Below are 23,139 nucleotides of genomic sequence, written 5' to 3'. Positions count from 1 at the left end.
ATGCCATGATCTGAGTTTTCTGAATGCTGTGCTTATTCTAGTTCATGTGCATGCTTCTCTTACTTTATCCAATATCCCAAAAGTTGGAATGCTAGAAGGTTCAGTCTTGGGCTCTTATGTTCACTGTCAATACTCTCTCTAGGAGAACTCATCTAATGTCATGACTTTAAATGTTTTCTTTATGTTAATAACTCCAAAATTTGTATCTCCAACCTTGCCTTCTCTCCTAAGTTTCAAACTCATCTATCAGCTTTCCACTTGACACCTCTACCTGGATGGCTAACAAATATTTCAAACTAAATGCCTAACTAAGCTAGAATAATGCCATTATCCTAGACTAATTGTTCTCAGTATTGGAGAAAAGGAAGGGGAAAAGCAATAACCATCTCTTAGTGTTTAGAAATGTAGAGGGATTTTTCATTGCCACAATGGCTAGGGGTGCTACTTATATTTCTTCTAAAAATTTTTTTTCTACTTAGCATGTTTGTGAATTTCATCAGTGTTAATGCATGCAGTTTGGTTTATGTGTTTTCATTACTGTGTAGTTTATTAGTTCATTGTTTAATTACACCACAATTTAGTTGCCCATTCTTTTTTTGGTGGATCTTTAGTGTATTTCCAGTTCTTTGCATTTATATATCATACACCTATGAATATTCTTGACCATACCTTCTTAAGCACATATGTAAAAATTTCCCTAGAATACACTTTTAGGAGTAGACTTTGGGGGCATCAACTATGCATATCATAAACTTTAGCACATATCATTACCAAGTTACTCTCTAGAATATTTTTACTAAGTCGACACTCAAAAAGATGGTCTTTAATATACTATCCTACACAGTTATGGTATGAGAGAAATGGATATCAGCATGAGAGAGTCTTTTTGGTTCTTCATCTAAAAAAACAACTTTCCTCGTGTGCAGCCGGGAATCCATTTTCCCTGAAGGGTGGTAGCTGCATAGAGCTTGGCCCCTAGAAGAGAGAGACAAGGAAGAAGAAAGGGAGCGTAAAGGACCAGGGGCCTGATGGGAATAATAAATATATCTTCTGCAATGAGTGTGGTTTCTGGTAGTAGGCTGTATCTGTAGTTTACCCAGACATTGTGGGGGCATAAAGGAGCAGGGACATTTGTTCAGGTGTCACTGTCTCTAGGCAGAGTCTGGGTCTTCTTTTTATTCCCATTGCCAAGCTCCATACCAGGACATTAGTAGGCATGGAGTAAACAATATTCAGAACCACTGAGTGGGGCTACCCTGACATGCATATGATTTGTCCTATTAAATACTTATATTCTAACTTGATCAAAAAGTGAATTGTTTTTATTTTGTCTGGCACAAAGTAGAGACTTGATAAATATTTGTTGAGTGTATAAAAGTGAACATGATTAATCTGAATTTAAATTACCTCAGCATAACTCAATTTTTTTCCGTTGGCTTGATGTAATGTCTGGATTCAATCTATAACTGAAATTTTTTTTTTCCCAGATAAATTAATTTGATCTATTTTGGAACTGCCAAAAAACTCTGAACTCACTTAACAGACTATTTCACCAGACGTTTTAAATTTTCAAGAAAACGCTGGAAAGATGTGCTTTACCACAAGAAAAAAATCCTTTAAGTGACTAAAATTATTGTGCAAAAAATATACTAATAGAAAGGGGCTCTTGGGAATTCCCTGGCAGTCCAGTGGTTAGGGTGCTGGACTTTCACTACTGAGGAACCAAGTTCAATCCCTGGTTGGGGAACTAAGGTCCCACAGTCTTTGCAGCTGGTTCCAAAAAAAGGCGCTCTAATAGATCTTCCCTGGTGGTTTAGACGGTAAAGCGTCTGCCTACAATGCAGGAGACCTGGGTTCAATCCCTGGGGCAGGAAGATATCCTGGAGAAGGAAATGGCAACCCACTCCAGGATTCTTGCCTGGAAAATCCCATGGATGAAAGAACCTGGTTAGGCTACAGTCCATGGGGTCGCAAAGAGTCGGACACGACTGAATGACTTCATTCAATAGAGCAGTAGGTTTCTGCACTATTATCGATGGCATTTCGGTCTCGTAAAAAGACGTTTTTTGTTTTAGATTAATATATGCTGCTCCTATTATTATATGCCAGGCACAGTTCCCGACAGAAGGTATATGTTGTACCATGTTTTATACTCACGACAGCTATATAAAGTGTAAGATAGTTATCACTGGCCCCATTTTATATATGAAGGATAGAGAGGTTGAGTAACTTTCCCAAAGTCACACAACCTGTAAACTGGAGAGTTACTATTTGACCGCAGGCAGTCTGATTTCAAGAGTTCCAGCTCCTAACTCTCTACTGTATTTTTTTTCTCAACTTTAAGATTCCATGAATTTTTCACTTAAAAAGTGAAATGTTTTACTTGTCATTTTTAAAAAATGGGTTAACTATTACGGATAATCAAAACAATTTTTTTTTTAAGTACAGAAAAAAGTCAACCACTTCATGTGAATGGAGAGCCCAAGGAAGGGCTGGAAATACAAATGCTGTCCAGAAATACTTAAAAATAAATATTTATCCTAGCCCTTCCAAAGTGCTACTGAACATTGTAACCCAATCTCACCGAAACAAGGCGCAGGACTTCTCAGACCTTGGGCGCTTGCAGCCGAGGCGCATGCTCACAGGGCGGAGCCGGCTCGGGTGCGCCGGAAGCCCCGCCCACTTTGACCGCAAGGGTTGCCGGGACGGCCCCCATCTTCTTTACGCGCCGTGGGCAAGCCGGCGTCTCAGAGGAGTGCAGACGCTGCTGGTGACCCTGTGGCGCGTCTCTGTGGGGCCAGGAACTGAAAGGTGAGCAACTCTAGGTGGCTAAGGAGAAGAAAGTACAAAAGGGTCTGTTTTGCGTGTTGCGCGACGGCGCGTCCCTTTCATTGCTGCCTCACGCTGGGTGCGTCCGCTCCTCGCCTTCCTCGCGTTCCGGGCGAGCGCCGCGTGGGCCGCAGCCGGTCGTGGCAAGCTGCGCTGGGGGCTAAGGGACGCGGGCCGCTGCGAGGTGGGGAGCCGATCCTGCGTTCTTCGCGGGAGCTAGGATATCCTCGCACGTGGCTGGGGCCCAGGCGACCAATTGGTTGCTTTGGGATGGACTGTGGCGGATTATTTGGACGCAGGCTCCCTGCATTCCCCACTGCGTCTTTAAGGTTTCGTATCTTCTGTCGCCGAAAGCTAATGTTTGGTTGGGCTGTATAAGATTCTGGGGAGGTTGATGTGGGTTAAACGCAGAAGGGTTTCTTGGATCATACGAGACAGACTGGGGTCAGGGAATCGGGGCCGCAGATGCTCTCCTGGCGTCACTCTCTTGGGTTTTAACGGTCATTATTCACTCACATTAGGGCTTCTGAACGAAATTGAAAAACGTGGGTAATATTTCAGTTGTACATTCTAAGAGTGTATCTCATGAAACGAAGTTCCAGTTTTGAGTAGCCCAAAGAAGTGTTACAGGGACTAAATAGTTCTTTTATTTCACCTTTTTTTTTATAGAAGGCTCTGGAGTACAGTAGGGCTTCCCTGGTGTCTCAGTGGTAAAGAACTCGCCTGCCAGTGCAGGAGACGCTGGTTCGATCCCTGAGTCTGGAAGATCCCCTGGACAAGGAAATAGAAACCCACTCCAGTATTCTTGCCTGGGAATTTCCGTGGACAGAGGAGCCTGGTAGGCTGCAGTCCATGGGATCGCAAAAGAGTCGGACACGACTAAGCGACTAATCAACAACAGATCACGGTAATAACTTAGGAATTGTGGTGGAAAAACCACTGGGTAAGATTGACCAAATTTTGTCAGTAAGGTGTTGCACCATAGGAGAGCTTCCAGTGTGCATCCATGTTATTGCATAGTAATTACAAGTTATGAAGGGTTGCCTCCAAGAAGTGGATCACTAGAGTTAACCAATGGCAGATAGCCTTGATGAATTCTTATAAATATACTTTTATACAGTGTGTTTTGATGGCTTAATGGAGTACTAGAAGCAAATAATTTGAAGTCAGGAGACTGTTGGTCCTAGCAAACCAACTTCACAGACTTATGATTTTCTTGCAATGTTATTGTGAAGGATGTGAAACGGGAATGTGGCTGTTAGGTTAACCAGTGTTAGTAGGCATGTGTATGTGCATGCTCAGTCAGCTTCAGTCATGTCCGACTCTGCGACCCTATGGACAGTAGCCCAGAAAGCTGTTCTGTCCATGGGATTCTCTAGGCAAGAATATTGCAGTGGGTTGCCATGCCCTCCAGGGTTTCTTCCCCACCCAGGGATGGAACCCATCTCTGTCTTCTGCATTGGTTGGCGGGTTCTTTACCACTAGTGCTGCCTGAGAAGCCCAAATAGTAGGCATACTCCAGTTTAATGTTCTTTTAGTGTTCTCAGGTTCTCAAATGATCGTTTTCATATATTAATATTAGCATTTATTTAACGCTGTGTAACATTTTTAAAATTTTGTTTCACCCAAAAGTTTCTATAACATAATCTTGTTTTTGGTAAATCAACTGTGGCTGATTTTAAGAAATTCAGCTCACACCAAACAAGACTGAGATCCATGATATTGACAACTGATACGCTATACATGGAGTTTTTTCCCTCAGCTTTCTGGATCAGCTAAATGAAGATGACCCACTCACTTTGTTATAGAGGATAGAACAATGGCTGAAAGAAGTGAGGATCGTTGATAGTTTTTCGTCACTTATTTCAAAATTTTTTTTGTTGAAATTAGAAAATTGAGTAGAGAAATTGAACCTGTGAAATTGGTTTTTATTTAGGAAAATAGAGGGATATTGATAATTAAAACATTCTTTTAAATGTCTTGAGTTCTGTGTAAAAGGTAAATAACTTTTATGCCAATTTGTAAATTTTTGCAGAGAGCCAAAATGGCTGAAAATGGTGATAATGAAAAAATGGCTGCTCTGGAGGCCAAAATCTGTCATCAAATTGAGGTATGATTCTTGTGGTATTACAGTGTGAAAACAGATTCTTTAAGAGGACATTTAGGACCTTAAAACAAAAAGCATTTAATTTTGATATACTGACCTATCGAACATTTTGGTTTGTTTTTGATTCTGGTGTTAAGGTAGATGTACAGTAGTGTACAGTTATATTGGTGGAGCCAGTTTCTAAAACCCAAGGACAAAGACATTTCAAAAGGTAACACTATAGACCAGCATAACTTAACTTCTTTACTGCTTTTGTTTCCTGGTCTATAAAATGAGGATAGAATTAGTACCCTCATAAGATGGTTGTGAGGTTTACAGTAGTTCATAAAATGTTAAACATTTTGGAATAATGCATAGCACATAGAAGGATAATTAAAAAATTCTTTGTGAAATACCTTCCCTGTTAAAAAGCACTGTATTCTTGAAGGTCCTGATAGTTTTTCTGCTCAATTAGGTCTTCTCAGTCATCGTAACTTTTAAGTGTCTGTTCTCAAAGTTCTCTTAAACTTTTTTTTAATTTAGGTATTGTAAAAAGTTGCACTTCTCTGTTATTTTAAATTTCCTGTGTTACAACTTTTTTTTACTAATTTCTTTATAATTGTGAAGAAAAATTATAAATTATTCCATGTTCAGTATTTGGAATAATACAAAAATGTATGTGGAAAAGGTCAATAATGTCCCTTCCAACAACCTACCCCTTCTCAAATCTCATGCTGTTGAGGTAGTCAAGGTTAAAAGACTGATGACCCTTTGACACATTGGTCAGTACTCACGATAACATAATTTTTTTTCCCTTTCCCTCCCACCAAAAATAGGATGCATTTTGGGGTAGTAGTTTCATATCATCAATAATTTATACCATTTACTATTTGATATGTAGGACATTTCCAATTTTTTAACTGTAATAGTTCTGTGATGAGTATCTTTATAAATAAATACTATTAAACATGTTTACTGATTTCTGCCTCAAGGGTATGCACGATTTTTCTTAATAACTTGATATTTAATATCAAATTAATATCTGGTTAATATCTCTACCTGCATGACCATTTTTCTGTGTTCAAGCCAATACTAGGTATTCTTATTTTTAGAATTTTTGGCAAACTTGTTAGGTGAAAATGTTTTTCATTGCTTTCAATTATACATTTTGATAAACTTTTTGTATCTAAATATTGAACACAGAATAATTTGTAATTTTTCTTCACAATTGTAAAGAAACTAGTAAAGTTGTAACAGGGAATTTAAAATAACACTGGAAATTTAATAAACTTTTAGATTTTTCTAATTTAAAAACAATTAAATTAAAGTGATTAACAAGTTTATTCCATTTTTTATAACAATCTCTTCTTTCCACACTGAAATGAGGCTTTTCATCTATTAAATCCTTAAATTTGTTTTAAGGCTTTCTATTATATCTGCTAATTACATTGTTTCAATAGTCATTTTTAGTTTTAATTTGTACTATAAGTATTTTATTAAAGTGTATTTAAGGGAAAATGTTTATTGCCAGTTAACTTTTGACACATATTGCTACTTTTAAAGACTAGAATTTGGTGATGTAATGGTAATTTTTAAAACTCCACGATTAGAGTCGATACTCTACAGTGCTCTGCAGTATATTGTAATTATCTTGCAGTATTATTTTGGAGACTTCAATTTGCCACGGGACAAATTTTTAAAGGAACAGATCAAACTGGATGAAGGCTGGGTACCTTTGGAGATAATGATAAAGTTTAATAGGTAAAAACATTTTTAAGTTATTAGATTTTCTGTTAACAGCAAGGGCTTTTCCTAAATCTTACAATGCTTTTATATGTATTCGTTCAGGTTAAACCGTTTAACGACAGACTTTAATGTAATAGTAGAGGCCCTGAGCAAATCAAAGGCAGAACTCATGGAAATAAGTGAAGATAAAACTAAAATTAGAAGATCTCCAAGCAAACCTCTCCCTGAAGTGACTGATGAGTATAAAAATGACGTAAAAAACAGATCTGTTTATATTGTAAGTGGGCCTTTAATTGTGTCTTAAAAGTTATTTAGAAATAACATAGATTCTTATTGGATAAGAATAAGGACTCAGGAATCATAGCTTCACCACTTGCTGTATATTCCTGGGCAATGTTCTTAACCTTTCTAAGCCTTATCTTCCTACGTGGGGATAATATTTTTTACCTTATAGAACTGTTGTTAGAATTAAATGAAAAAAAAAACAAAACATATAACATTGGACAAAATCTTTGACGTACTGTAAGCACCCAGTGCATATCAGCTGTTATTTATCAACAGTTAAACTTGATAGCTATTTTAACATTAATTTTTAAGTAGATTTTTTTATACTGCAAAAATTAAGACATACAAAAGTAGACTGAATATATAATGTACCATTATCCAACAGTTATTAACGTGATTAATATTGCTTTATCTTTGCCCTACCTAGATTATTTTGAAGTGGATCCCAGATAAACGGGTCACTTCTATTGCACTGGTCAATACAGCTTTTAACTAGAGCTATTAAACATTTAAGAGACAGAAAGATAATATGTATATCCTGGCTTCATTTCAAGACACAGTAAATCAGAATTTCTGAGACATTGTTTCCTTGAGCTGCCATTTGTGTGTTTCTTCTTTTGGTAGAAAGGCTTCCCGACAGATGCAGCTCTTGATGACATAAAAGAATGGTTAGAAGATAAAGGTCAAGTACTAAATATTCAGATGAGAAGAACCTTGCACAAAGCATTTAAGGTATGCTTGTATGTTGTTACTTTTTCTGGTTGAAAATAACTGGGATGTAACTTTAAAAAATTCTTTTTCTTCCTTTTTTCAAAGGGTTCAATATTTGCTGTATTTGATAGTATTGAATCAGCTAAAAAGTTTGTTGAGACCCCTGGCCAGAAGTACAAAGACACAGACCTGTTAATACTTTTCAAGTAAGTCTGTTTGCTGACTTTTTTGAGGGGAGGGCACTTAGTTATCTAGAATTGAAACACTGGGATAAGACAGACCAGTATTTTTAGTATCTTTAGGCATTCTTTGAGAAATACTTAAGTTCTTTCAGTGGTACTATTAGTCCTTTGACTGTAAGGAAGGGTTTATTAGGAGCTTTTCACTGCTAGCAGTGAATAAACAAGGTTAAGTTTCAGTACTTGTTTTGTATGTGAAACTTATAATTAGGCTTGATGGTAAAATCTGAGCTTTTGGTGTGGTTAGAGAATAGATCACCATACAATTATTATCTATTTATATTTCTCATAGTCTATATGCCTGTGTGTTCATACAGTACAGAGGATTAATAAATAGAGATTTGAATCACATTCTTGTGTATCTCTCTTTGTGTCTAAAAACTAGCACAGACTGGACATTTTCATGATAAAGTGAATTGCAGGCCCATAATCTACTTCTGCATTGTACAGTCTTCTAAATAGAATAAACCTGACGGACCTAGAGATGCATAGTGATAAATCATGCTCTCAGTGTTATACTGAAAGCATTGAATTATTTACTTTAAAAGGGTGAATTTTATGGCATGTGAATTATTTGTTAGTCACGCTGTTATTTTAAAAATAAGAGTAACTTCCTTATTGTATTTTGAATTTATAGGTAATTGTGTTGGTAGAAAATGTAACATTTATTCTTATGGGATATCTTATTCACTTTAACTGTCAGTCTTTGAAAGTTCTCATGAACTTAGCCTTTACATTTTTTGTCCTTAGGGAAGATTATTTCACCAAAAAAAATGAAGAAAGAAAGCAAAATAAAATGGAAGCTAAATTACGAGCTAAACAGTAAGTATGTTGAGCTAATCACATTTTAGTTCCTTAAAGCTTTGACAAAGGTTATTGGTTCTGGGATGTGAAGCTGATGATGAGCTCTGAAATATGAGTAGCAATAGACCTTTCTTCTGCTAATGAAATATTGAGGTCCTAAGCTGCCTTGATAAACCTAGGGCCACATTCTGTTGCACTCTAGCATCAGACAGTCAGAAAACCCAAGGACTGGCTTTTGTTACTAAGTAGTAACATGATTAGTAATCATGATTAAGGTTAACTTTATCAGGGTTTAATTTTCTTATGCATAAAGTAGATGGAAATGGTCTAATGATATTTTTATTTGTAGAGAGCAAGAAGAAAAACAAAAGCTAGCAGAAAATGCTGAAATGGTAAGTATATATTACTAGTCTCTTAAGAAATCTGTAATTCAAAGTTAGAATAAAAAGCTCTGGAGACTTTTTAAAGAAAATAATGTAAGCGAGTCTGCAGTTGTCAATGCACTGAAGTACTAGCCAAATATTGCCTAATATTACTACTTATCCAGAGCAATAAGATTTACATAATAACTAGTGATTACTTGCTGGAGAAGTTAAAATAAGTTAAAATCAGAAGCCATGTAGAATAAAGGATGATAAAAGAAAACACACCAACTACTTAAACTACTTCAAAACAGCATTTTAGCTTCTGGTTGTTCCTTATATATGTAGAGAGTGGTACATGCCATTTCTGGTTTGTGGTTGCTTTTCAGTTCAGTCGCTCAGTCGTGTCCGACTCTTTACGACCCCATGAATCACAGCACGCCAGGCCTCCCTGTCCATCACCAACTTCTGGAGTTCACTCAGACTCACGTCCATCGAGTTGGTGATGCCATCCAGCCATCTCATCCTCTGTCGTCCCCTTCTCCTGCCCTCAATCCCTCCCAGCATCAGTCTTTTCCAATGAGTCAGCTCTTCATATGAGGTGGCCAAAGTACTAGAGTTTCAGCTTTAGCATGAGTCCTTCCAAAGAACACCCAGGGCTAATCTCCTTTAGAATGGACTGGTTGGATCTCCTTGCAGTCCAAGGGACTCTCAAGAGTCTTTTCCAACACCACAGTTCAAAAGCATCAATTCTTCGGCGCTCAGCTTTCTTCACAGTCCAACTCTCACATCCATACATGACTGCTGGAAAAACCATAGCCTTGACTAGACGGACCTTTTTGGCAAAGTAATGTCTTTTCAATATGCTACCTAGGTTGGTCATCACTTTTCTTCCAAGGAGTAAGCATCTTTTAATTTCATGGCTGCAGTCACCATCTGCAGTGATTTTGGAGCCCCCCAAAATAAAGTCTGACACTGTTTCCACTGTTTTCCCATCTATTTCCCATGAAGTGATGGGACCAGATGCCATGGTCTTTGTTTTCTGAATGTTGAGCTTTAAGCCAACTTTTTCACTCTTCTCTTTCACTTCCATCAAGAGGCCTTTTAGTTCCTCTTCACTTTCTGCGATAAGGGTGGTGTCATCTGCATATCTGAGGTTATTGATATTTCTCCCTGCAATCTTGATTCCAGCTTGTTTTTAAGAAACTTTATATTGCCTTGTATATTTTTACAGAAATCTCTAGAAGAAAAGATTGGCTGCTTGCTGAAATTTTCAGGAGACTTAGATGATCAGACGTGTAGAGAAGATTTGCACACCCTTTTCTCAAATCATGGTGAAATAAAATGGATACACTTTGTCAGAGGCGCCAAAGAGGTTTGGAAATATTCATATGTTTTTTACCAATCAATTTAAAAAACCCGTAGAAACTTTTATCTTAAGATGACATTAAAGAAGAAAGCAATTGTTTTATTACTGTTGTAACTGGACATAATGTCTGATTGATATTTTTGAGATTGTGCTGTGAATAACTATTGGAAATTACTGACGGCAAGTTTTTTAATAACTTCCTTCCTGATGTCCAATGTTCAGTAGAATTCCCTGGCTTTTGTTTTCTGTCTTTGGTGTAGGGAATAATTCTATTTAAAGAAAAAGCTAAGGAAGCACTGGATAAAGCAAAAGAGGCCAATAATGGTAACCTACAACTAAGGAACAAAGAAGTCACCTGGGAAGTACTAGAAGGAGATGTGGAAAAAGAAGCACTGAAAAAAATAATAGAAGATCAACAAGAATCTCTAAACAAATGGAAGTCAAAAGGTCATTAGTTCTGATTTTCTTTTATAATTTAACTCATTTACTTGGTTAAAAATTTATAATTGCTGTTAAAAGACATTGACAAGTGCTCGCTTCGGCAGCACATATACTAAAATTGGAACGATACAGAGAAGATTAGCATGGCCCCTGCGCAAGGATGACACGCAAATTCGTGAAGCGTTCCATATTTTAAAAAAAAAAAAAAGACATTGACAAGAGATTTAAAAGATTGATGATTTCTTAATTATGTCTCTACAGGTCGAAGATTTAAAGGAAAAGGAAAGGGAAATAAAGCTGCCCAGGCTGGGTCTGCTAAAGGAAAAGTACAGTTTCAGGGCAAGAAAACGAAATTTGATAGTGATGATGAACGTGATGAAAATGGTGCATCTCGTAAGTTTTTCTAATCCTTTGGTACTCTGATGAAAAATTATTTGGGCGAGAACAGCAGTGTGGTTTTGTTTAAGTGATATTCTCAGATTGTGATTGATCCTGGTTATGATGTTGTTACATATGGAAAACAAAAATACTTGGAAGCTAAATTTAGAGAGCAGGTCTGTACTAAAGGAAAAGCCTTTCCTCATTAGTGTAGGGAAGTTATTGCTAATCTTTTTAAACAAAATTATTTTTGATAATTATGCTCAAGATTAATGCTTTCAGTGCCCTTAATGAAAATTTTTATTGTATAGGAGCAGTAAAAAGAGCAAGAGAAGAAACAGACAAAGAACCTCCATCAAAACAACAGAAAACAGAAAATGGTGCCGGAGACCAGTAGTTTAATAAACAAATTTTTTATTCATTTAAATTAGATTTTAAGCTGCTTTTGTCTTTGGAGGCTGTTAAAAAGAAAACCGAATTAGATCCACTTCGATGTCTACCTGTAAGAAAAGAAGATTTTTTTGTTGTTGTTGTTGAATTTGTCTTTTGTTATCGAAATACGTTTTTTAATGTGCAGTTCTGTTTGTGTTCTTTCGGATTATTCAACTATCAAAAGAAACATTCTTCCATTAAGTTGCCTTTGTAATATGAGAATGTATTAGTACAAAGTAATAAAATGTATACTGCATAAAAATAAACTAAGTTTATTTTTTTTTAATTTACCAGCATATTGGCTGTTGTGATTATAGGCCCATTCTGTTTTAGTTAAATATTTATCTTCTATGCTGGCTTTCTGTATTTACTCAAGCAACTTGATAACATTAGAAATAATTATTGTGAAGTTTTTCAGTACTGAATGTGGATAAACCAGAATCAAGAGACTTACTGATTTTTTTTTATGAAACTTGTATGATGCTGGCAGGTCGTATCGCAGCTCTATAAAACAAAAGCCACCTAAGGATGAAAATTGTACTTCCACACATTTACCACCCTTGACTTAAATATGGTAGTACCTTCCTATTTGTAATTTCCTAAATAATCTATAGCTACCAATTTCGTAATAATCATGATTATCTTTCAGGTTTGGATTTTAGTAACGGTAGTAAGTAGCTAATTATCTTCCTACTAAGCACTCTCTAAATCACAGCTCTCAAATTTTAATGTGCAAACAAATCACCTTCAAATCTAATCCTGTTCAAATGCAGATTGTAATTCAGTTTGTCTGGGTGGAGCCTGAATCCTGCAAGTCTGACAAGCTCCCAAGGGATGTCAAGGCCGATGGTCCATACTTGACAACCACACTTGGAGTAGCAAGGCCCTGGCTTGGTATACTACTATTGGAACTCTTCTAAGGTCTCCATGTTGCATATTATATCTTAAACTAATAAGGAATGGCAGTACTGAATAGGAATACAGAAGGTGACAGTTCTAGTTATGTTGTTAAATCCAATCCAAAAAAAAAAATTCCCCCTTATTGTATACTCTTATTTCAGACTTTTCAGAATTAATTGGGTTAGAGTCAGCTTCTAGTTATATGCTTTTCCCATTTTGATGTCTGTGAGTATTATTATGCAATTTACTAATAAAAATGTATCGAACATGATTTACATAGTGTGGATGATTATATTCTGTTCCCCACTAAAAGAAAAAGCTTCATGTTATTTGACTCCAGGAACAATTAGAAAATTGAAATAGAAAAGTAATTCAAGCATAGTCTGGTGGTATGTTTCAGGAATGGACTTCAAACGAAGACTTGACAAACTTTTAAGCCCAAGCTCTTAGATCACTTAAAAGTTCTCAGTAAAATGCATACATTGGGATAATCTTGAGCAAACACTGATACCCTCCCTTTACTCCATTTACAACCCATTACCAAACATAGATAATTATGGTTGAGATTTGTTTTGTGAGAAACTTAAAAATCGTCTTACCTGCAATAATATCTATCTTGACCTTCCACTCTGCAGCTTTCTTTTGAATATGCTGAACATAAACATGTTAATGTGAGTTGGTCTTAAAACAGTTTTCAAAAAATTGCTTCTTACTAATACTTGATTGTAAGTTTTCAAACTTTTAAAGTTTCATTAGAATTTAGACCTTTAAAATTTTTTTCAACTGGATGGATAATATTTTAGTAAGAAGCCAAGCCGTTTAATAATCTTAACTATATAATTCAAGTAATAAAGCTGTTACTTCAGAGTCCTTTGATGGACTTTGATGTGCATAAAAATATTAAAGATAAATACACAGCTCTCCCAGAAACCAGCAGAGATCTGTCCATGGGCAATTCAGTGGCAGTATGGTATAGAGGTTAAGGACAGTTTCTGGAATCAGACACCCTGCATTTGAACTAAAGCTCTGTTAGCTGTGTAACTCTGAGAAAATTATACTTTCTGTGCCTCAGGTCCCTCATCTGTTAAATGAAGATAGTAATGGTATCTCATCAGATGGTTGTAGACTGAAAAGTGCTTTGAACTGTGGTGGCACACAAAACAAGTACTAAATGCTGGTTTTAGCTATTTAAATTTCCCTAAATTTAAGGTTCACATATTTAACTATGAGCCAAGAACTTAAGTTCTTATAATGCCTAATGAAAGATAAGGCAACAACTTTTAGAGTCATCTAGCTTATTGGAGTCACTGTGATGATATATAAGGTTCTGTCTGAGCCTGCAAAGAACAAATACTTGGCTTCCAGTGGAAGTTTTCAGTAAATTGTATAAGTCTGCCAGGACATGGCTTTTCTATCAAATTTTCTATCAAAAAGTTGTATCAAATGCACCTATATTATGAAGAGGGCCAAGTACTTAAGAGAGACAAGGGTCTATAGTTAAGGGGTCTGTCTGAAATAAGCTTCAATGATAATGATACTAGTTACAATAGAATACTTAAGCAAAATTATCACAAGGCTTATAGCAGATATATCTACAGCATAATCTAAGGATGTTTAATACTAGAAGTTCATCATCACACCTCCTTCACAATATGCACAACACACACCAGATTAATTTCTCAAACTAGTTACTCTGCTAATGGAAATACTTCTGCATTGCCAAAATATAAAACTGTATTTAAGTAAATATTTGCCTCAGTTCAGTTCACTCAGTCATGTCCAACTCTTCATGACCTGATGGACTGCAGCACGCCAGGGTTCCCTGTCCACATGTTCACATGTCCCAGAGATACTTGCTTAAAATTCTATTAAAGCAGCCAAGACAATGCTGATACTGCTGCCTCCTGGTGGTGGAACATGGCAATACCAAACAATGAAGACAGGCATTCCCTGGTAATGTGACTAGGAATTTATTCAAGTTATTAGACTTTGCTGCTTAGTTGCACTCTTTATTGGCATATTTTACTTGGTTTTCATGAACTATGTATGAGTAATATAAGACCTATGCCAGGCTGTGCAGAAGAATCCACAGCAGGCCTGACTGCTTATCCTTGGAAGATCTACATATTAGTCACCTTTGGTTGGAGTATGGGAACTTAGATTTTTGAGAGTTTTCACTGCCCATTCCTTAATAACAGCGGCTTACTGTACTTAAACTCTTTATGCTGAATACCTGTTTTGCTTCTGGGAGTCTGGGATTTGGGTATATGCCAGGCAAGGGGGAGCATATGTGATCAGTCCCCAGTAAAAACCCTTGGCACCAGGTCTCCAGTGACCTTTCCCTGGTTAACAACATTTCACGTGCCTTGTCACAAAAATTCTTTGCCGGAAAAATTAAGTGCATCCCATATGACTCCACTTCGAGAGAACTCTGGAAGCTTGCACCTAGTTTCTCCTGGACTGTGACCTATACCAACCAACCAACCAAGTTGCTCAGTCATGTCTGATTCTTTGCAACCCCATGGACTGTAGCCTACCAGGCTCCGCCGTCCATGGGATTTTCCAGGCAATAGTACTGGAGTGGGTTGCCATTTCCTTCTCCAAGGGATCTTCCCGACCCAGGGATCGAACCTGCATCTCCCGCATTGTAGACAGATGCTTTACCATCTGAGCCACCCCTTTTTGCTGATTTTGCTCTGTAACTTTTAGCTGTAATAAATCACAGTCATGAGTATGACTATATGCTCAGTCCTGTTAGACTTCCCTGTGAATCATCAAACCTGAGGATGGTCTTGGGGACCTCCTCAATACAGGCTTTTTAGATATCAATAATTACTGCTGTTTGGTCTCACTGAATGGGGATTTATTTACCAGTAAAGTTTTTCCAGTGGTCATGTATGGATGAGAGTTGGACTGTGAAGAAAGCTGAGTGCCGAAGAATTGATGCTTTTGAAGTGTGGTGTTGGAGAAGACTTGAGAGTCCCTTGGACTACAAGGAGATCCAACCAGTCCATTCTGAAGGAGATCAGCCCTGGGTGTTCTTTGGAAGGAATAATGCTAAAGCTCAAACTCCAGTACTTTGGCCACCTCATGCGAAGAGCTGACTCATTGGAAAAGACTCTGATGCTGGGAGGGATTGGGGGCAGGAGGAAAAGGGGATGACAGAGGATGAGATGGCTGGATGGCATCACCAACTTGATGGACGTGAGTCTGAGTGAACTCCAGGAGATGGTGATGGACAGAGAGGCCTGGCGTGCTGCGATTCATGGGGTCGCAGAGTTGGACATGACTGAGCGACTGAACTGAACTGAACTGAAAGTTATATTGTGTTCTGCTGCTTACCTAAATGTATCACTACTAATTGTTTAGCAGTATTCAGGCGTACCTCAGAGATATTACAGGCTTGGTAACAGACCAAAATAATAAAGTGAATATCACAAGACTAAGTAACCTGAATGCTTGTTTCCCATGCATATAAAAGTTCTGTTTCCACTATACTGTAGGCTTTTAAGTGTGCAATAGCATTATGTCTTTAAAAAGTACTTTTTTGGGGGCTGGAACTCACAGCATGTGGGACCTTAGTTACCCAACCATGGATCAAACTATGCCCCCTGAAGTGGAAGCACAGATTCTTAACCACTGGACCACCAGGGAAGTCCCCCAAAAGTATATATTTTAATTAAAAACTACTTTATTGCTAAACCAGAGAAGGCAATGGCACCCCACTCCAGTACTCTTGCCTGGAAAATCCCATGGACAGAGGAGCCTGGTAGGCTGCAGTCCATGGGGTTGTGAAGAGTTGGACACGACTGAGCGACTTCACTTTCACTTTTCACTTTCATGCATTGGAGAAGGAAATGGCAACCCACTCCAGTGTTCTTGCCTGGAGAATCCCAGGGACGGCGGAGCCTGGTGGGCTGCAGTCTATGGGGTCGCAGAGTCGGACACGACTGAAGCGACTTAGTAGTAGTAGTAGTTATTGCTAAACAATGCCAAAAACAACTATAACAGTAATATCAAAGAGCACCAACACCCAACAAATACAATAAAAAAGTTTGAAATATTGCAAGAATGACCAAAATGAGCAGAGACACAAAGTGAGTAAATGCTGTTGGGAAAATGGTGCTGACAGACTTGCTTCAAGTAAGGTTGTCACAAACCTTAAACCTGCAAAAATGCATTATCTGTACAGTGCAATCCTATGCTATGCTTAGTGGCTCAGTTTTGTCTGACTCTTTGTGACCCCAGGGACTGTAGCCCACCAAGCTCCTCTGTCCATGGAGATTCTCCAGGCAAGAATACTGGGGTGGGTTGCCATGCCCTCCTCCAGGGGATCTTCCCAACCCAGGGATCGAACCTAGGTCTCCTGCATTGCAGGTGGATTCTTTACCATCTGAGCCATCAGGGGAAGCCCCACACAATGCTGCTACTGCTGCTGCTGCTGCTAAGTCGCTTCAGTCGTGTCCGACTCTGTGCGACCCCATAGACGGCAGCCCACCAGGCTCCCCCGTCCCTGGGATTCTCCAGGCAAGAGTACTGGAGTGGGGTGCCATTGCCTTCTCCGAGCCCCACACAATAAAGGGCAGTAAAACGAGGTATGCCTATATATATTTTTAGCTATGTGCTGCTGCTAAATTGCTTCAGTCGTGTCAGACTCTGTGCAACCCCATAGATGGCAGCCCACCAGGCTCCCCTGTCCCTGGCATTCTCCAGACAAGAACACTGGAGTGGGTTGCCATTTCCTTCTCCAATGCATGAAAGTGAAAAGTGAAAGTGAAGTCACTCAGTCGTGTCCGACCCTCAGCGACCCCATGGACTGCAGCCTACCAGGCTCCTCCATCCATGGGATTTTCCAGGCAAGAGTACTGGAGTGGGGTGCCATTGCCTTCTCCCTTTTAGCTATGCGATTTTATGTATTTTAAAGATTATTAGATTACCATATAGTCATAATTTGTTTCCAACTGAATTCCAGTACACTGTATTTATACAAATATTTTTCCTACAAAATCTTAAAATCTCTTAATACATATATCACTTAAAAATAACCACTAACATAGCAATTGCCATACACTATTCTAAGTGCTTTGTAAACATTAACTCATTTAATCCTCACATCAACCCTACAAAGTATAAAGTACTCTTAGTTCCTTATGCTGTAAGAGTATAGGTGAGTACAGTGTAAGTGATGAAAGTGAACTCGAATGAACTCAAAATGAACCTTGACCAAGAGAAGACAGCTGTGAAGCAGCAGATTTGAACCTACCTAGGTAGTCTGGCTCTACAGTCTGTGTTCTTGATCACTGTGTTAAACTAACACTAAAAAACTGTGCCACCCCATCCCCAGTTTTGTAGAATATGTCTTATGCACCTTCATGTGTCATGTGTTGACAATAAAAAATAATGGAAGAAATGGGTTCTGAACTCAGCTTAGTTTAGCTTCCCAGTCTCAGTGTTCTTAAAAACCAGGCTGTCCTTGCCTCTCTTAAGTACACTAGGCCATACAGAGACACTGGGATTACAGGCATCAACCAGGACTTACCCAAGCAAACCAGGAGATATTGTAACCACAGTTACACCATACTTCTCTATTCCTGAATTATATAATCTCTTTCCTGTTAATTCCTGCCTGGACAAATCTTTGACAAATAAAGCTACTCATAAATGCTAGTTAAGGAGAAAATTCAGTTTCTAAGTGCCAGATGTTTAAAAATTTCAGGAGAATTAGATATCTTGGTATTTAGTACTGATAGTAAATCCTTCAAACACTGTCATGAATTTAAAAATAATGACACAGAATATTTTGATGATTTGAACTTACTTCTCTAGTTGAGGATTTGTGTAAAGAATATACTGCGGTTCTTGCCATTTCCAAAGCAGTCTTCAGAAATGCCATATCTGTCCCTGTTAAAAGTAGAAAAAATTGTTATCAAAATAGAAGATTAAAGGAATACTAGGGATTTGGAAACATTTTTTTTTGAACTCCAAAACAGCTGTTTCAGGTATACCTGTGGCGGATTCATTTCGATATTTGGCAAAACTAATACAATACTGTAAAGTTTAAAAATAAAATAAAATTTAAAAAAAAATAGCTGTTTCAAATTCTTTCTGTAACAAGACAGGGTACAAATATCTAAGATGTCTAAATATCTTTTAAGGTTGATGGAATAAAATCAGAATTATACTGTCTCATTTAAATGAGGCTAAAGTAAAAATTTTAATATATTCCAAATTAACAATTTTCAAAGAGGGCAGAAGAGAACAGGTAAAGTAGTAATCAGAATGGTGGGGGCAGGTGGAGGGAGGGCTTTTAAAACTATGTATATCTTTTCCTCTTGTTACTCACTCCCTACCCTCCTTGCCCACAAAACAGATAAAATAAATAGCCACAGTAAGTCATTGTTACTGAAATCTTTGAATGTTGAGGCACTAAAAAGAGGTTTTAAAAGTATAAAACACTTTATAGGAAATCTTCAAAAGAGTTGGGTAAATCATTCTAGAAATCAGATGAAGAATAAATAATAAGTGAATAAATTTGTTCACTTAGCACAAATTTATGAAAACAAAGATTGAAAAATTCTCTAATCATGCATTAAACAAACTGAGATTGAAATTATAATAATTATACAGGTAAGAGACTGGTTTATTTAATGAACAGTGACAAAGTCACTTACCCAAACAATCCAAAGAGAAAATGGTTTTTAAAACGCTTTCTTACAAAGATACCAGCACAGCTGATTCTTATTACTAACCTTTATTATTTTTGGTCCCAAAGGGAGGATTCATAATTACTGTATCAAATGATTTGGACATTCTGTTAGATAATGAGCATACATCACATTGAACCACGTCTACATTGGTTAACTCAAACTCTTCTACATTCCTATTAAATATTTCCAATGCATCTTCATCTATGTCAAATCCAACACACAACCTATAAATATAAAACACAAAGTAAATACTTATAGCTCCTAAATCAAAACAACAAAACCAAAACCATGCACCATTTTAACCCAACTGGCCAAGTGACAGTGAGTGATGCCTTTCAACAGCATGATTTCCCCAACTGTCAGGGGTTGGAAACTCAGGTTCATATAAAATATAGGCTTCTAATTGCTGCTGTTACCATTTTTTTTTTTAAGTTTGTTTTGACGTTCTGCCCATTCAAAATGTACTCAGTATTGGATTCTTCTCATCATGTACTGTAGAGTCTCATAAATATAATTCAGTTGATTTTCTTTACTCTTATTAAAACTACCCCATACTAAAATAGAAATATAGTGGATCACATACCCTGCTCCTAGCATTGCAGTTCCAATGCTAAGCACTCCACAGCCACATCCTAGATCTGCAACCACTTTATTTTCAATGTCACCATATGTATTATGGATTGTATAGAGCATACATGCTGAAAGATCAAAAAATATATTAAAAAGTAGGCAAGTGGATGACCAAAATCCAATTTGTGCAAATGACCCTTTGTAAAACAATTTCTCCTCTTGCATTATTAAGCTCTCTCCCAAATTCGTGTTCCAGGTTTAAAAATAATAACGTATAATTAAATTTCCTTTACACAAATCCTCAACTGGAGAAGAAAGTTCAAGTCGTCATAATATTCTGTGTTATTAAGCTAGAATAGGAAAGGAAAAGACCTACATCCACAATATAGCCTTTAGACACAAATATTCACACACATATACTTATGATCTACAGAAACAATATCTACTAATGAAACCTGATAAGAGAACTATTGAGGAGCAGAACAGAGGCTGCTAGGATGGGAAAGGGATCTTTTAAATACATGAAAGTGGGGAATATATGGAGGTTAAGCATGAATAATATCCACTGATACCTCCCTGCCTATCTCTGAACCTACCAAAGGTTGCTGGCCATCACTGATGCCCCAAGATCCAGAGGTTTTATCAGAACACACAATTACAGGGATATCAACTGTGCTGTTGATGACTGCTGCAGGTGTTAATGTCTTTGGAGATAGTATCTCAAAGAACTAGCACATCTATGTGTGTGTTACACACTGGGTTTGAAACAACTGATTGTTATCGGGGGGAAAAAAAACCCACAACGATTCCACTACAGCCAGAAGACATTAAAAAAATCATTATCTACAATGGGAAAACTGGTCTTACCCCAGACACAATTTTGTGCAACTTTTTATTGGAATTATGACAATATGCTGGAGTGAAGTGCGGGTACACACGTTTTTTCCCCTGACTTTCTTTAGCAGCTTAGAAACAGAACTATGTCGAAGTTAAGGGGATTCCTCCCTGCTGGTGTTCCCAGCAACTTAATCTTCCAAAGACTCGCTCAATGACTTTGGTAATATGTTTATTAAATATAATGGTTTTTCCTGTGTTCTTTTATTTCCAGTACCAATCCTTCTTCTTAAGCAACAGTGCTGATTCTCAGATCATTTGTTAAAACTGAAATGCATCTGCATTTTTAATATTGCACCTATGCTGAATTTGTTAAAACTCAAGTCTTTCTACTACCAACTTTAGTATTCATTTATAGGGCAGAGTATAGCGCATAGGACTCCTTGCACTGGCAAATTTGTTGCACTAGGAAATTGATCCTAATTTAGCAAATATTTACTGAGCTCCTAAGTAGTATAAGGAACTCTAGACACTGGGACTTGTGTGAACAAAACCAGCACATTTTTGCCTTCAGGGAGTTAACTGTGTAATGAGATTAACAAACACTTTAAAAAGATGTCTAACAGTATTAAGCGGTATGCAGAAAACCACACGGTAAAACAGTGTGTCCTGTGTGTGGGATGTTTTCAGCTGCAGTGTCAAGGAAGTCCTCTCCCACGCAACGTGAAATCTTAGAGCGAAATTTCTCTAGACATTCTTGTATCCAAATAACTGTCATTTTCGTTATAAGAAAGAGTAGACAGGACTAACCCGCAAAACAAGGGCGGGATCAGCAGCCGCCCTACCTGCAATGTGCGGCCTGGTAGGATACTGTTCTAGAAGGACCTTGGGCTTTTCGAATCCATCCACTTGTTGCAGGCGACTCTCTAGTTCCTTAAGCTTTAATTTCTTCATTTTTAAAAAAGTGTGCGCAGGGTTTAAAGGCGCTGGATCTGTAAAGAAACCTACTTCACCTGCATCTCACCAACCCCTATCCCCCGTATCTTTTTCAGCGCCGCTGGCTGAGGGCCAAGCTGAGGACATCCAGCCCAGGAGGTTCCCGCTCTTCTCCTAGCGCCAGCGGCGGGTGGAGTCCGGGGCCAGGCTTCAACCCGCCTACAAGGTATCCCGCACGGTTACTCGACTGGAGTCGCCAAGGGATGCACACGCCACGTTCCTGCACTTCCAGAAGCTGCTCCTGCCTCTGCCCGGGCCGGAAGGGCCGCCACGCACGCGCACACGCGTCCGCCCCTCCTGCGGCCCCGCGCCGAGCTGCAACAGCGGCCTCGCGCACGGGTTCCGCCTTCACCCGAGCGCCACCGCCGCCGCCAAGTCGGCGGAGGCCGCGCCACAAGGAGTGCCCGGCTCCTTCTCGCAGCCTAGGGGCCGGCCCCAGCTGTCTCTCGAGTGGTCATTACCCTGTAGTTTTTCCTTGAGTACCGTCAGGCCCTTAAAGGAGGAGGGGAGAAAGAGGATGAAGGTGATGGTGAAAGTCTCTCACTTTGTTATAGCGCCCACGGTGGCCCTTTCTGCTTCCTGTGTCCCAAGCCCCCGCTCAAAAAGTAGCAACTTCCACTCACCTTTTCTTTCTTTGCCAGTCTCTTGCCCTCCTTTGTTTCCCTCTTTTTAGGTCAACTGTGTCACTTACTTCAGGTCTCACAGCGTGGTGATGTCAGAGAAGTCCAAACAAGAGAGGATTTAGATTAAGGAATGGGAAGTGGTGTCAACTGCTGGAAAGAAATTAGGCTTTCATGGGGTAGGAGCAGAAGCCAGTTTATAGTGGATTAGGGACTAAAGTTAAGGAAGTAGGAAGAATACATAGGAACAGTTTTTAAGAAAAGTGGCTGCAAGAAGAGTGAGAATGGTTGATGTTTAGTTAGGTTGCGGGAAGCTTTTTATTTTTTAATTGATGGGAGTATTCGTGAACATAGCTAAATTCAGAGTAGGAGTAGTTGAAAGCCAGGGGTTCAAAATGCAAGAACAAGGATATTGGATGGAGTCAGGATCCTGAGAGGGAAGCATACAGTGCTTAAGTGAAAAGTTTGCCCTTAGTTTGGGGAGTGGACCCTTCTTTTTATTTTCAATGGAAGAAAAAAAAAGGTCGTGGAGGCATGCAGATGAAGTAGAGAGAGTGGTGTCTGAGGTTGCTACTTAATATGAAAAATAGAATTTGAAATTATCTGTTATGAGGATTAAATGAATAAAGTTCTTAGCGGTAAAGGTAGTGCATAAAGTTCCTGTCACATAACAAAGGCCTAATAAATATTTGTTGATGGTGGTATCTGTTGAGAGAGAGGAGATAGAGTAAGCAGTTTGAGCTAAATAGATGATCCAGACTAGCCAGAAACCAGGAAGAACAGTCGTGTCCTACTCTTTTACGACCCTATGGACGGTAGCCCGCCAGGCT

At 38.4% G+C, this 23,139-nt stretch overlaps 2 protein-coding genes, 1 long non-coding RNA gene and 1 other non-coding gene across 10 annotated transcripts; 2 read left to right on the top strand and 2 right to left on the bottom strand.

Annotated features, from left to right (window-relative positions):
• Window positions 1–803: 803 nt before the first annotated feature.
• LOC113902771 lies at window positions 804–2,652 on the bottom strand. The gene is made up of 2 exons (XR_003513911.1): window positions 2,585–2,652; window positions 804–975 (listed from the first exon to the last, which is right to left on the bottom strand). It is a non-coding gene; the product is annotated as an uncharacterized LOC113902771 (long non-coding RNA).
• Window positions 2,653–2,685: 33 nt separating this feature from the next.
• On the top strand, window positions 2,686–12,853 carry SSB (Sjogren syndrome antigen B). Of its 2 annotated transcripts, none has more exons than XM_027558113.1 (12): window positions 2,686–2,811; window positions 4,865–4,939; window positions 6,573–6,676; window positions 6,764–6,938; window positions 7,571–7,678; window positions 7,763–7,863; window positions 8,647–8,718; window positions 9,050–9,092; window positions 10,297–10,437; window positions 10,692–10,878; window positions 11,134–11,265; window positions 11,562–12,853. In XM_027558113.1, the coding sequence occupies exons 2-12, from the start codon at window positions 4,874–4,876 to the stop codon at window positions 11,645–11,647; spliced, it is 1,215 nt and encodes a 404-aa protein (XP_027413914.1). In that variant the 5' UTR covers window positions 2,686–2,811; window positions 4,865–4,873; the 3' UTR covers window positions 11,648–12,853. The 2 variants fall into 2 exon arrangements, with proteins under 2 accessions (XP_027413914.1, XP_027413920.1); XM_027558119.1 differs by lacking the exon at window positions 2,686–2,811 and adding an exon at window positions 3,718–3,736.
• LOC113881899 lies at window positions 10,961–11,067 on the top strand. Its single transcript, XR_003508202.1, has one exon. It is a non-coding gene; the product is annotated as a U6 spliceosomal RNA (small nuclear RNA).
• Window positions 11,648–22,387, bottom strand: METTL5 (methyltransferase like 5). 6 transcript variants are annotated; one of them, XM_027558146.1, is made up of 7 exons: window positions 22,313–22,387; window positions 19,873–19,987; window positions 19,332–19,513; window positions 18,401–18,483; window positions 13,182–13,233; window positions 12,137–12,186; window positions 11,648–11,750 (listed from the first exon to the last, which is right to left on the bottom strand). In XM_027558146.1, the coding sequence occupies exons 2-7, from the start codon at window positions 19,980–19,982 to the stop codon at window positions 11,712–11,714; spliced, it is 516 nt and encodes a 171-aa protein (XP_027413947.1). In that variant the 5' UTR covers window positions 19,983–19,987; window positions 22,313–22,387; the 3' UTR covers window positions 11,648–11,711. The 6 variants fall into 6 exon arrangements, with proteins under 6 accessions (XP_027413947.1, XP_027413931.1, XP_027413938.1 ...); XM_027558130.1 differs by lacking the exon at window positions 22,313–22,387 and adding an exon at window positions 21,539–21,970; XM_027558137.1 differs by having other exon boundaries at window positions 11,648–12,186.
• Window positions 22,388–23,139: the final 752 nt, after the last annotated feature.

The sequence above is a fragment of the Bos indicus x Bos taurus genome, chromosome 2, assembly GCF_003369695.1.
Source record: "Bos indicus x Bos taurus breed Angus x Brahman F1 hybrid chromosome 2, Bos_hybrid_MaternalHap_v2.0, whole genome shotgun sequence".
Lineage (NCBI taxonomy): Eukaryota > Metazoa > Chordata > Mammalia > Artiodactyla > Bovidae > Bos > Bos indicus x Bos taurus.
This window is presented reverse-complemented; position numbering and strand designations above follow the sequence as displayed.

Bases quoted from the DNA above. Each gene is read 5' to 3' on its own strand.
- SSB (XM_027558113.1), top strand. From the start codon at position 4,874: ATGGCTGAAAATGGTGATAATGAAAAAATGGCTGCTCTGGAGGCCAAA. The intron at 4,940-6,572 runs GTATGATTCTTG...ATTATCTTGCAG, and splicing joins AAATCTGTCATCAAATTGAG to TATTATTTTGGAGACTTCAA. The intron at 6,677-6,763 runs GTAAAAACATTT...GTATTCGTTCAG, and splicing joins ATAATGATAAAGTTTAATAG to GTTAAACCGTTTAACGACAG.
- METTL5 (XM_027558124.1), bottom strand. From the start codon at position 21,647: ATGAAGAAATTAAAGCTTAAGGAACTAGAGAGTCGCCTGCAACAAGTG. The intron at 18,484-19,331 runs GTTAGTAATAAG...TACTTTTAACAG, and splicing joins TGGGACCAAAAATAATAAAG to GGACAGATATGGCATTTCTG. The intron at 13,234-18,400 runs GTAAGTTCAAAT...GTTTATGTTCAG, and splicing joins ACAAATCCTCAACTAGAGAA to CATATTCAAAAGAAAGCTGC.